Source organism: Sceloporus undulatus, chromosome 2 (genome assembly GCF_019175285.1).
Source record: "Sceloporus undulatus isolate JIND9_A2432 ecotype Alabama chromosome 2, SceUnd_v1.1, whole genome shotgun sequence".
Classification (NCBI taxonomy): domain Eukaryota; kingdom Metazoa; phylum Chordata; class Lepidosauria; order Squamata; family Phrynosomatidae; genus Sceloporus; species Sceloporus undulatus.
In genome coordinates this window covers 253671246-253686171 of record NC_056523.1, presented here as the reverse complement: position 1 = coordinate 253686171, position 14926 = coordinate 253671246, and the positions used below count along the sequence as shown (strand labels likewise).

The window sequence follows — 14926 nt, the reverse complement described above, 5'->3', positions numbered from 1 at the left end:
CTGTCTTACAGTTTTGTTCTTTTAAAAAAAAACCAACTATCAGCATCCTTGTAAAATTTGGGTTGCCTTCCCTGAGGAAATAGGAAACAGAACAGCAGTTCTGTCACACATACACACCCTGTACATTTGTTAGGCTTATCTGGCACTGTTTCAGAAATGATTGCAGAGACAACAAACACATTCTACAACATTTTATTTGGCTGAAACCCCATGCTTGGCAACTAAAAACTGTTAGCATTAAATCAAGAAGCTTTAGACAAAAGAGAATGCCAAGATACTGCTACAAGTCAACAGGAGCCTAATAAACCAATTATGCCACAGCAAATGTTATGAATACAGTTTTAAGCAGACTATTTGAGCTAACAGGGTCTAAGGACTTTATCACACAACCCCTGTTCTTGCTGCAGTTACATTAAGGAAAGAAAGTGTATACATAAGGGATTGAGAGCACGGCCTTTCATTAGTGTAACTGGGCTTTTGCTGGTTCCACATGCTCTCCTCAACGCTTGTCCTTAACCACACTTCCCTGCCCTATGCTCTACCAAGGGTACATGTGTGTGCGCATGTTTTAACACAATTTTGGAGTCGTGCTAATGCAGTTTAACAAATAAAAGAAAGTTAAAGCAAAAAATGACTGCTTTGGAATTGTGAAGAGGAGGGGGAAGACACTGACATCACATAACCATGCAATCCCAGAACAGTTTACTTCACCTGTGGACTAGAACTATACCGACGCAATTGGAAGCTTATGGATGGGTTTTTCTTGCCAATGGCAAGATGGGGGCTAACCGCAATTGGAAGATAAGGGAGACAGCATCATGTAACAAGTATCACCAAAGACGCTTTAAATGAATGTTTATAATGGTTTAAAAGCCACGTGTGTCCTAAAATCTAAAAGTTCTAAATCACTTATGCAATTCACTCCCCCTGCCCTTCTATCTAGAAGGATCAGATGGTGAGGGGAAGAATGTTGTTTGAGAAGCAGAAGAGTTGCTGTCAGACACTGTGGACTAGGAGTGAAGAAACTGCAGGCTGCATGTAGCCTCCAATGTTGTTTCTGCAGCCCGTGAGAGAAACCTCAGCACAACCCTAAAATAGAGAAAATGGGAAGTAATTTTACACAAACACACAGGAGAGGTCTTGATTTCCAGTTTACTTCCTGGTTTTAAAGGGGTCTCTCTTGTGCCCAACGGGTTAAGGAGGCCCCCAAAACCTGATAAAAACATTCCTCCACAGTTCCTAGGTGGAGGGAGCTATTAGAAAAAAGCATTTCCAAAAAATATCAGGGGAACAGCAGAGGGTACAGCCCTTCAAGGTCCAATGGGAGACCAGTTGGAGGCTCCCAACCTCCAACAGCTGCCTACCACTTCTGTTATGTCTCTATTTTAATGCCCCCATTTTCATCTCTCTGCAGCCATATCTCTGAGCAATGCACTTTTTCATCATTGCTAACAATACACTTTTTAACTAAAAATGTTAGAGATTTATCCTGGCAACTTCTGTATGTGAAGAGTCCCCCAACATGCAGGGGGGGAAGGAAGGTTGCAGGTCAAAAGCCTTATGCCTTCTTGAGTGAAGAACAAGGGTATGCAATAACATTGTTTCTATACATTGTGCACATCTAAGAAGCTCTCAAAATGAGTGGGCACATCCAGTTATCAGAAGAGGAACCCAAGACTGGGATGTTTTTCAAACTGAAATATACCATTTTCTTTCATAAATGGGTGTGTTGCCAGATCTTCAGGGCTGGGACCTGAGTCTCCAGTTTTCTGGGCCATCTCCAGTCAGGAGATGAGGCCGCATATGTTTTACTTTTGGCAGCCTCTGCTCCAGGCAAGAGGAAACGACTAGATACAAACTTCCAGCACAGCCACTAAAGGAGTAGCTTGCTACAATTTACAAGACTTAATTGATATCTTGCTGCAACTTGCACAGGTTATCAAGAGGGTCTTTGTATTTATTTAGTTAGCTTTCGCCTTCCAGTTGTTGTAGCACCAGGACTTAGTATCCATTCTATTTTGCATCCACCTTCTGGTTAGAAGCATGTAGGCTACATTGAATGTTCCTTCTCCCTTCCCCCTAAGTGAAAAGGAATAATGCTCTCATTTTGTTTTGATCTGGGAACAGACCCTTGAGCTGAGATTTCTCTCTTAATTTCCATCAGGAAAATATATTTTCATTTTGTGTGTGTTTGAATGACAAGCTGTGAGCAACTGCAATTGATACTTAATGCATAATGCTTAATGATATTACCAGGTGCCATCTCTAGGTCTCAGGTTTTGGCTTAGAAATTCAGGGTCAGATTCAGGGGGAGGTGGTACAGGGAGAGATGAAAAGATACTGACACCATGGAACTTATTGCTTGGCTTATTAATTTGGTTTACCTCTCCTGGTTTAAATTTCAATTTGGGCTGTATCCTGATCTTATCAGAAGGCTTTTGCTGCTGAATTTGCCACTCGAATAAAGCCCCGGTGCATCCTCACTTCCAGGAGCACTCCGGTGGCCATTTTCTTAAACTGGAAAACTCTCGGATCCGAAAAGAGCCACATGGAGTGCTCCTGGAGGCAGGGTTGCACCTGGGCTGTATTCAGGCAGCAAATTTGGCAGCAAAAGCCTTCTGATAACATCAGGGTGGAGCCTGAATTGAAATTTAAACTGCGAGAGGTAAGCCAAATTAATAAGTCAAGTGATAAGTTCCATGTGTCATTGGCCCAATACCAGACCTACCACACAAGAAACCTATCACACTTGAGTACTAATGATACAGGAGTGCATTTAGGAGCTTGTTGATGAGTTTCCCTGTCAGTGACAATATGTACACTAACAAAGCAAGACAGCAATTGGACTGAGATGGCCTCAGGCAATAAGTATTGTAAAAGGCACTCTTTCTCAACTTTAGTGGTAGTTTAAAAGCTACATGTGATAAGGTCCTACAACTGTGGAGGCCAGGGTTTGAATCCTTACTCAGCTGGGGAAGCCCATTGCATGACATGGGGCAAATCACACTCTCAGCTCAGAGGAAGGCAATGGCAATCTTCTGAACAAATCTTGCCAAGAAAACCCCATGATATGTTCACCTTAGGGTCACCATGAATCAGAAATGACTTGAAGGTACACAACAAGTCTGCCCTTCCCATGAGCATACCTAGGCAGCCATGTAACCTACCCAGTTAAGTACAGTCAGCCCTTCTTATACACGGATTTTTTATACACGGATTTAAGCATACACGGTTTGAAAATGTTCCAAAAAAGTATAAATTTACCTTGATGTTCCATTTTTTATTAGGGACACCATTTTGCTATGTCATTATACTTAATGGGACTTGAGCATACACGGATTTTGTTATACACAGGGGATCTTGGAACCAAACCCCAGCGTATAACAAGGATCCACTGTATGCACATTTAGTCCTATTACACAGCTGAAAGGTCCTACCTAAACCACCTCAATATTCTTCATGAAGACTGTCACTCTGCCTCAATGAATTACTGACAAACTTTCTGTTGCTGTTATTTATTTGTAGTATGACATTCCATGGATCCATCCAATTGTATAATTTTGTTTTATATGGCAGGAAGCCATTTCCACTATTAGCCCTGTACAATTTGCCTTATCAGACTAAAGGTACACTTTTATATACAAGCACAAGCAGAGATGTAATACAGTGAATATGTAAACAGACACAGTATGTTATATCCTGTTTTAACAACCATGAAGCTTTTCAGTTAGTGTGGATTCTAAAATCCCATCATTAAAATGTCTATCACAGCCTACATTCATGAAAATGTGGTGTTGTTGTTGTTGTTGTTGTTACTGTTGTTATTGTTATTTTATTTATGTATGTATTCACTTACTTACTATAGGCTGAGTATCCCTTATCTGAAAATCTGAAATCTAAAATTATCCATGTGAGTGGTTGAGATAGTGATGCCTTTGTTTTGTAATGATTCAGTATACACAAACATTGGGCCCGAACAGACAGGCCAAAATAAAGCTGCTTTGGGTCACTTTGGAGGTATGCTGTTTAAATGAAGCATGTGTCCTAAGAGGCCAGAAGCCACGACAAAGCCATGCTCCAGTCCTAAGGACTTGGAGTGCAGCTTTGGTGCAGCTTTTGGCCTCTTAAGATGTGTGTGTCATTTAAACAGCATACTTCCAAAGTGACCTGAAGCAGCTTTATTTTGGCCTGTCTGTTTTCATTCGCAAAATTATTAAAAATGCTGTGTATAAAATTACCTTCAGGCTATGTATGTAAAGTGTATATGAAAAATAAATGAATGTCATGCTTAGACTTAAGTCCCATCTCTAAGAAATCTCATTATGTAATTGCAAATATTCCAGAGTCCAAAAAAACAAAAAACAAAACCCCCACCCTTCTGGTCCCAAGCATTTCAGATAAGGGATATTCAACCTGCATTGTTGTTGTTGTTGTTGTTGTTGTTGTTGTTGTTGTGTCTGTGAATTAAAATATGGGTTTTTTTTTAAAAAAAAATCTCAACCACCCAAATTTATCATACCAAAAGTGATGTCAAGGTCTTACTTCAAATGGGAGTTCTGCTAGTTCTAGATTTCCAGATAAATCCAGCTTTTCCAGATTTTCACAGTCTCCCAGTTCTGGTGGAATACTCTTCAAGCGATTGAAGCTCACATTCAGCTCCTTCAGTTTCTTTAAACAACCTATCAAAATAAATTATTAAATTATCTAAAATCAGCTGAACAGTCATTCAGTTGACTACAGGAGGCATAGTCACTCTAATAATGAGGGGGAAATAGATATGATATGAATCTGTGCATTTTTTTTTAAAGTATTACTGATTAAGATTATTGCCCAGACAATACAAGAAGACAGAGTGAACTGAACCACACCTGGGACAAGGTACAAGGCTGCAAGAGATCTCTTGCATTTTTACATTCCATTCATGATCTGATTTGGGCAGAACTTGTGGAAAACTTTCTGGACTACAATGTCCTGAATCCCTTAGCCAGCATAACTACTGCCCACACTGGCTGAGTGGTTTGGGAAGCAGCAATTTGTAGGTAAGAAAGACTTTTGCTACCAGCCAGAAACATTTATATGTAGATGATACAAGTGTGTGTGAGATAGAGAGGGGATGGTGTAAGAGAGGGATTGTATATGGCTTGATTCCTGTTTGGTATAGCTTGTAAAATAGCTGCTCAGTAATCATGCCTCTTGATTTAAGATCATTTTCTCCCATTAAAGTCAACGGGACACAATGAGATTGAACTGAAACATTTCAACCTTAAGTGGTTAGTGGCTATGAATATCTCTGTGTATAGGGCATAAATTAAAGAATTAAACAACTAACGTCTTTTTGTACCTTCAGAGACAAGAGCAGAAGCAGTTAAAGCAGTAATGAAATCCGGTTTCTGTGATAATTTCATGCCTGAGAATATTTTACTTTTAATTAGTAGCTACAATGCCATCCCAGTCAATCCAAAGGCATGATTTATTCTCAAATTTGCATCTTTCTCTTTTTACAAAAAGATTATTAAACACATTAAAACCAGTAATGAAACTACAGCTTTTAATTTTTAATAGGCAATGGCTGTTATCTTTGTGGAAATGCAACTCCATAATATGGAAAAGCTGCATTAGTGTTCCTAAGTGGCTGTTAAGGAAACTGTAAGTAGAGATAATTATAAACCTAGTTTTATAACCTAAAGACTTTTTGAAAAGGAAACAGTCTTATCATTTATGCTAATAATTGGCTGTTGCCTGCCTATTACCTATGAACATTTCTAATGCCCCCCCCCCCCCCCCCGCAACTACCATTTGCTGACTTCTGTGATGTCAAGGGAAGTTACAAACCATTTAATGTAAAGGTTCTAGAAGATGAGTCATATGGAGAAGAATGTATCTTCTGTGAACAAAGAAGAGGTCAACTAGGGTTAGGAAAAGTCTTACACGGGATGAAACATAGGATGAATTTTAGTATGCAAAGAGATCTAGTTGAACTGTGTAAAGGAAGTTATAACATTTGGTTTTGTAAACCTGGAAATCAAGGCTGTATGAATACCCATGGAAATGTCAAACTTGTGGTGATGAGGTGACACATTCAGTTTTAACTATGGCCCTTGAGGGACTAAGGCAGGAGGAAAGATGTTGCCTAAGACCAAAGGGTGGGTGGACCATATGGATGGTGGAGGGACTTGTAAATGTAATGTGTGCAGGCTGGGAATCAGGAAGGGGATATTATAAAGTGCCTGAGAGCTTCCTTGTGAGCCTGGGGTGTTAACCAGTGTTATAATAACACTACCATTCATTCAGTCATTCATTTTTATTGGATATTTTCATAACATTATTTGGTTATACTATTCAAATATTATATCTGTTTACAATATTATAAACAAAACTTTTCCCTTCAGCTTCTTTGTTCTTTTTTTTTTTCAAGAGTGGAGAAAATTTTTATCTCCCCCAAATACAATGGAACACAGGTGAAGATTATCTTTGGCATATCTCTTCAGTAGTTTCATTTCATTTTTCTTTTTGGCTGGTATCATACAAATAAACTGAGTTCTCTGCACTGCACCATATCAATTGTTCTCTCCATTTATTAATCTCTGGTCTATCTCTCTTCTCTAGGAATCAGCTCCACCACTTTAGCCCTTCACTCTCCAAACACTGTTACTATTGTATTTCTTTGGCCTACCTCCAATTGTACCTATACAGTGGTACCCTGGGATACGAAATGATCGCGTTACGAAATTTCCGGGATACGAAAAAGTTAGATTGGAAAAAACTGTTCCGGGTTACGATATTTTTTTCGGGTTACGAAATTTATTTCGGCGTGAAATTCAAACGCAAAGCGCGGCTAGCGGCTTTCCAGCGCTAACGGAAAGCCTTTTCGGGTTGCGAAATTACTCGGGTTACGAACGGAACGGCGGAACGAATTAATTTCGTAACCCGAGGTAGCACTGTAGTTCCACACAGTCAGGATCCAGCCTGCAATAAATGGAAAGGGACTGTCTGACCTTTTTACTCCACACCTTGAACGTGACCAAAAAAAAGGTACATCCACCCAACTTTGTAGGGTGCGGAAGTACCTCTGGCTACTCAGACACTCCATTCATCTGAGGAAGTAGCCCACGTCTATGAAAGTTTATGCTACAATGTTTTTCACTCAGTCTCAGAGGTACTACAAGATTCCTTTCCACCTATGTGACCGCAATCTAGAGCCTTTTTCCCACTGTGGTTTAAACTGGATCATGATTCCAAATGAATCGGTTTCAACGACCATAATTCCCACTTAGTTCGAATCGCTGAAGCGATTTGGAAGGAGGGGCCATGGTTTTTACCCATTTAACCCATGTCAGAAAGATGCTGGTAAAATGGGGTTGTTTTTTGGGCTGAATCAATTTATTTAGAAATAAATTGATTCAGCCCAATTGGGAAGCAGGCGGATTTGAATCGGATTTGAATCCACCCTGTTTCCCCCTGGCAACGGCTTCCTCGGCCTTCTGGCCATACCTCCATGCCTGCTCAGTCCTCCGTCCTCCCGGCCTGCCTCTCTCCTTCTGCCCCGGCTTCTCCTCCACTCCCAGCCTACCAGTATGGCCAGGAGGACGGAGGGAAACATGGCGGAGAAGCCGCGGCTGTCACTTCCTGCACCAATTCTTGAAACCAGCGCAAACATAACGGGAACCACTCTTTGCTGAACCGGTTTCAGGAATCAGTTCATGAAGCGAATCAAGAGATAAGTGGGAATTGGGTCTAGGATTTCTGCCTATGTGAATGCAAAGTATATTCCAATGAATGGTTTTATGAGCTCCCTAATCCTACAATTAACTCTACCATGCAAAATACGTCCCATTTAATCTGAATCTTGGCTATTCCAATGGGAATAAAGATTTGAAAAGAACAGATGTGCTTAAAGCGCTTTGAAACTTGTGGCTTTTACAAGCACAGGACTCAAACATTACTGGAAAAAAATTCACCCAAATTTGATTAGGAGTGAACAGTTCATCTGCTGTAAGCTATCAATTTTTCAAGAGGCCTCTCTTCAAGAGTGTGAAAAACACAAAACAGAAGTACAGTTTATGATACTAACTGCCCTCCTCATTTTTTATATAGCAAGTTATATCTCAAGAATTCATGTTGTGTGCCACCTCAAAAAACAAGGCTACTTTTAAAAAGAAGAGAACTTCAGATAGAATCTAATTTGGGGGAAGGATTTGATTTTTATTCAATTCTCCACTGCCACCTTGTGGAACACTTAAACTCATTAAACTTGTGGGTTGATTTCATCCCAAAGATCAAAATGTCATTAAAGAAAGCTTGTTTTTTCTCCATAAATGAATCCTTATCCCTTGTTTATAGTTTCTAATGCATTTAGTTTCTAATGCATACCTTGGTGTCAGCTGGCAATTACATTTACAAAACATAATGTTCATAAACAAATAAATGGGAAATCTAACCTGGCAGTATGTTCTAAAAAACAATTAGCAGAGAAAATGAGAGGCAAATCTCCCTGATGATCTGGATTGTTTTTTTAAAAATGTGTCAAATCTACAAAGAGAAGTGTACTTTGATTCTATTTCATTCCCGTTTTAAGTGAATTAGCTTGCCTTATGTCTAAAAGAGTTCTAATAAATGAGGCTTTTTAAATTGGGGAAAAAACCACACATAACTATCTTGCTTGAAACTCGGAGAATAATCCATAGTGGGTATACCAGAATCTTTTGTATTCTAATCTCACTAGGATCCTATAATTTATTAAGCTTTTTTTAAACCAATTTTAACTATCATTCAGTGTCTCGTGTATTACATTAATTGACTTGGATATCCTTTTGAATCATTTTTAGAGAATTTTATGTGTGAATTTTTTTAAATTGTGATTGTTAAAAATCAGTGATCCCAGACTTGGAAACACTATCCTCATTTTTAGACACTAAAAAGTCAAAAGATTTCACTTTTATCATCCACATGTTTCAATTTTTGTTGTTACTACTACTGCTACTGATGTTATATGCCTTCAAATTGTTTCTGACTAATGGCTACACTAAGAGGAACCTATCATGAGGTTTTCTTGACAAGATTTAATCAAATGAGGTTTGCCCTTTTTTTCTGAGGCTGAGAGAGTGTGACTTGCCCAAGACCACCCAGTCGGTTTCCACAGCTGAGTGGGGCTTTGAAGCCTGGTCTCTGAATCCCAATCTAACACTCAGACCTGTACACTACCCTGTACCACTTAGTCTGGAAGCATTTAGCCTGGAAAAAGTAAACACATTACTACTGGTTATTTTTTGGGAAGCATAACTCAAGCATTGATTGATTCTAGCAGAATACAACTTGGATGTGTACTTGAATACGTATTACATTATGGCTTACAATGCACAGTAAATTTTATAATGAAGTGAAGATACGATGGAAAAGAACATACTCTTTTACTGACACTACCAAGCAATACTTCAAAGTCTTCCTCTACTGCAAGGGTATTTCCTTGTTATCTGCCATTTTCAAAGATCCAAAGATCTATAGCTAAAGTAAACCATTTCAGACAATAGATTATCAAACAGGTCACCATACCATTGAAATATGACACAGTGCAGATGGACATCAATCTGATGCTCGCATTAGCTAACGGGTATAATATACACAGTATATGGAATTGGATTTTCTTTATCTGCGCTCTTTTATTTTCAGAAGAATGTCTGATATCTGAATGCACATTCCACTGAAAGTAATGCAGTGCAAATGGACAATGTTCATATTCAGATACTGTACGTATATTTTTGTTGTGTGCCTTCAAGTTGCTTCTCACTCATTGCAACCCTAAGGCAAACCTATCATAGAGTTTTCTGGGCAGGATTTCTTTGAGGGTGGTGTCTTCTTCTGAGGCTGAGAGAGTGGGATTTGCTCAAGATCACTCAATGGGTTTCAGTGATCAAGCAGAGAAAGGCTGATCTGGGGATGGGGGCCTTCAAATGACATATGTCCCCGGATCACACAGCGGCCACATAGAGGCTACATCAAGGCCACCTATCGCAACCCAAACCTGGCCACAAAAGGAGTGGCTTCTTATCACTCCTTTTCACAGCCTGTTCATCAGGACTGCAGCAGTGGCTACCCTTGGGGCCACATCGTCTGGTTGCTGTGGTCCCACGGCAGTCTTGTGGCAGTCCTGTGGCAATCTGGCTGCTCCTTTTGCCCATCTGCTTTGCCCCTATAACACCATGCTTGCTCTCAATATATATATATATATATATATATATATATATATATATATATATGATGTGTATATGTTTCAGATGCTTATATGAACACAGAAGTCATGACCTTGCATTGCTTGCAGTGGTATATACTTTTAGATGTTCAGTGAGCTCTTGGTATCCTCTGCAGTTCAGGACTTGTGAACATCAAAATAAAGCTCAAGTCCCATTATATACAATGGCATAGTAAAATAGTGTTCCTTATATAAAATGGTGAAATCAAGATTTGTGTTTTGGAATATTTTTTGTTGAATATTTTCAAACCATGGATGGTTGAATCTGTGGTTGCAGAATCCATGGATACAAAGGGTTAGCTGTACATTTTAAAGTACAGAGAGTCATAATGTGCCCAAGTTATTCCTCTCCTCTCTTTGTGAACAACTTTGCACCTTCTCACAAAGGAATGTGAAAATGAGTTGAAAAGTAAGTGCACTGCAAAAAAAAGCACAAAGCCTGTTTCTCAGGTAAATTCAGTTCAGTTTTCCATATGACAAACAAACAACCAGAAAACCTACCAATTTCAACTGGAAGATCTGTGATCTGGTTACTGGATAACTCTAGTATTCTCAGTTCCTGAAATAAGGCAATGTAGTCTGGAATGGTTGCAATCATGGTATTGTTTATATGCCATTCTTTTAGATGTGTTTGTTCTTTCAGGGAATCTGGGAATTCCTAGGCAGAGAAAAATTCAGTCAGTAAGATTTTCCTTCTAAAAAAATAATTGATTACAGTGGTACCCCGGGTTACGAAATTAATTCGTTCCGCGGCGCCATTCGTAACCCGAAAAGCATTCGCAAGCCGAAGCCCCATAGGCGCTAATAGCGAAAGCCGCGATTTCGTGCAAAAAAGCACCGAAAAGCACCAAAAAAAATTTCGTAACCCGAAATAACCTTCGTAACCCGGAACAGTTTTTTTTAATGGATTTTTTTCGTAACCCGGAAATTTCGTAAGGCGGCGCATTCGTATCCCGGGGTAACACTGTACTTTTATTTAGAAGTTTATCAAGATATTTAGCCATAAGCCAATGTAACCCAAAGTGCAATGAAAATATTTTTCAATATCCTGGGCACACCTGCCCACATTTTGTAGAAAGATTTTAAGGAAGAGGTTTCATTTCACACATCTTTGTAACCATCTCCCACATTTCTCACAATATTTTCTGCTCCTGGACGAATAACATTAAATCACCACATTGCTTTTTAACATGCATACAAATAGAGGCACAGTTCTTTCCTGGTCTCTCTCTGCTTGCATATATTTTAAAGTAATAAATAGCAATAGTGACATTACTCTTAACACTAAAGATTCATATGTTTGTTATATTCAGGACTGAACTCGGGAGATATTAAAGATCAGTGATCAGCTCTCCCATCTCTCAAAATTGGTGTGTCCCACTAACAAAAACCTGGAAATAGGTTCTGGGCTCTTCCAAACAGGTCCAAAGAAGAATGACTTCTCATGATGTAGCTCCTTTGTTTTGGTCAGGTTTTGTTGATTGTTATTGCCTCCACATCTACACATTCCATTCATTTTAGAGGCTGTTTACTCTGTGTTATTGGATCTGCACTATGGTTCTTTCTGAATGCCTTATTTGTAAAAAGGTTTACTGAAGTGCTCCTATGGTTTCATGAGCAATTTTTTTCTCTTTCATAAAAAATAGAGTTATAGATTAATAGTGTAAAGGATACCTTTAACTGATGCACTATAGCACTATAATTAAAAAAATGGAGAAGAGAAGGGATATACTGTAATGATATGTCTTAGAATTTAAAAGAGACCTAATTGAAAATGGGAATGGAAAGTTGCAGCTAGCTCTGGAAAATGACAGAAAATAATCCAGGACAACAGAAATGGTGTTTGGACATTTTTGTTAGTAAAAAAAAAAAACACCTAAGAACTACAACAACAAATACAAGTTCAGTGGTGCAAGAGATTTACATTCTGAAGAGAGCCCACAGCAAAAGTATACCTATCTGCATCCCAACCCAGTTTAGGAGCCCTGAAATTGCCTTCAAGCGAAACAAGCAATCCAGTTACAGAAAATAACATAATAGTCATTGTCCAAATGTCATAAGATACTAGCATTTTAAACAAGGAACACTCACTTCAATGTGACTAGTGTATGTAGTTATTTCAGATAAAAAATATTCCTAGGAATGTGTCCAAATATGATGATTAGAGATCTGTAGGATTACCTTCTTTGAACAACTAGAAATTACGACAAGCCTTTTTTAAAAAATGAGTTCCTGTCTCTTGTTGTCAGAACACTGCAATAGAAATTCTTGTATCTCTTCCTAATAGGTCTAGAGAGATTGATATTTTTAAAGAGGCTAAATGAAGAAAGGAAGGTAAACAGAATGCTGTTTGTGATACAGTCTAGGAAGCTGGTGTGCTAGCTTTTTTTGTCTTTAAAATATGAACTAAAATGACTTTTCATGAAAGTTAATATATCCTTCCTAGAAGGCACTAAAATAAATTTTATAGTTGAAAAAATAAATAAGAAATGGAAAATAGAGAAAAGCAGAAAAATAAATTGGAAAATCTGTGTAAAGGACAGTAGAAAATTTATTATAAATGGCTTTTCAGAACAATGCTTACTATCATACATATGGCTGTGCTTTGTCTGAGCCCAAGCTTATATGGCATTTCAGTGCTTGGTTTACAAACCAGTTTATGAAAGGAAGTGAAATTTACACAGACTTTCTTTTGGCTCTACTCTCCAATTCCCTCATGTTCTTCAGTAATCTTCAATCACTACACAGAAGCCAGCAGGAATTTGATAAATTGCTCCACAAAGACAGCCACTAGAAAAGTCCAGGCTTCATCTTTAATAAAAAGACAATATGGAAACCCACTATATTTCCAAGAGCATTTGGAGGTAAGCCATACTGGATAATTCTTCTACCTGTAAATATATGATGAGTTGTCTTTATTGTCAAAGGGGAAACCATTCCTTGATATGGGCAAACTCCAAAACTAAGTTTGCCTATCCCCAAAAGAAGGATGTAGGCATAGGTTTAAGCTTATTCCATTTCTTTTTGTAAAAAGGGATTTAGAGCAGTCATAATAATTAGCATAAGAATACGGTCGCTTAGTGGTTAAGATGCCAATTCTGATGATCGGAAGATTAGAAGGGTGGCAGTTTGAGGCCCGACTACTGCATGATGGGATGAGCTCCTGTCACTAGTCCCAGCTTCTGCCAACCTAGCAGCTGAAATCCATACAAATGCAAGTAGATAAATAGGTACCACTTCGGTGGGAAGGTAACAGCATTTGGTGCAGTCATGCTGGCCACATCACCACCAGAGCAGTCCTCAGACAATGCTGGCTCTTCAGCTTAGTAATGGAGATGAGCACTGCCCCCTACAGTCATTTACGACTAGACATTCATGTCAAGACTACCTTTACCTTTTTAATAATTAACATAATTATAATTATGTTATGCAACACTTAAAGATGAAGCCTGTGACTCTGAATCATCATTGTAACTACAATACCATCATAGTTGGTATCCTTCTGGAAAGCCTGAGGAAATTAGGCATCGGGGGCACTGCATTCCAGTGGCTCCGGTCCTACCTCTTGGGCAGATTCCAGATGGTGATGCTGGAGGACAGTTGCTCTTCTAAAAGAGAGCTAACTTCTGGCATCCCTCAGGACGCCATCCTATCCCCCATGCTGTTTAACATTTACATGAAACCGCTGGGTGAAGTCATCCGGAGACATGAAGCAGTGTTATCAGTATGACATCCAAATCTATTTCTCTATGTCTCCGACTGTTGCAGCGACTAAGGATGGCATCTCTCCTCTGAATGCCTGCCTTGGGTCAGTAATGGGCTGGATGAGGGAAAACAAACTCAGACTGAATACAGAGAAAACGGAGGTACTCGTGATAGGTACCCTAGGCCTGGGGAAGGAGGCATGGCATCATGGCATTTCTCCGGCGCAGTGTCCAGATGTTGCAACACTGAAGGGGGACCACATACCATGCTGCTGTGGCTATGGTGCCCTTCTGGGGATGCAAAAAGGAGCCTCTTTTTGTGGCTCATTTTAGCACCCTCGGAAGGTCAGATGGGGTTGTGGCATGAGATTGCCATGGTCCCGATCTGGCATGAAATGGCCCGTGCCCCATATTCAATAGTTCATTACCATAAAAGTAAATTTTCAGTAGTTATGATATCTTACAGTTCATGATATAATTGTAATTCCAGAACAGGATGCCATCCAAAATATGTTACATACAATAGAGAATTTCAGTGTACCCTCCCCACCACACACACACAACACACAGTTACAGCAGTTTGCTAACCACCATAACTGTCATGATTTCATCCGACAGAATCCTGAAATTTTGTAGAATGCTTTGTAGTTTACTAATTATAATTCTCTGCTAGAGAGTTCTAGTGTGCCCCCCCCCCCAAATACTCACAAAGTATAGCACTGGAAATCTATACCAGAGAATTCAAAATACTTTACCAGCCTACAAATCCAAGGATTCCATAGGAAGAAGCTATGATAGTTAAAGCAGTATTAAACTGCTATAACTGGGTTGTGCATGTACAGTCTGCCCTCTACATTCACAGCTTTGACTTTTGCAGTTTTGCTTATTTGCAGATTTGATTAATATGTTCTCTCTAGGAACATCTATATCCTCCAGCACAATTCTGCTGGAAATTGACCATAGAGTTGTGCTGGAG

The 14926-nt window shown here is 39.2% G+C and overlaps 1 protein-coding gene across 2 annotated transcripts in view; it reads right to left on the bottom strand.

The window, feature by feature from the left end:
- The window catches only part of LRRC2 (leucine rich repeat containing 2), a 78952-nt gene that overhangs the window by 39352 nt on the left and 24674 nt on the right, over positions 1-14926 (bottom strand). For both annotated transcript variants that reach the window (XM_042447310.1, XM_042447309.1), the window contains exons 4-5: positions 10748-10904; positions 4543-4679 (exon numbers count right to left, since the gene is read on the bottom strand). In XM_042447310.1, coding sequence (XP_042303244.1) covers positions 4543-4679; positions 10748-10904 — 294 coding nt within the window. The remainder of the gene's footprint in view (positions 1-4542; positions 4680-10747; positions 10905-14926) is intronic.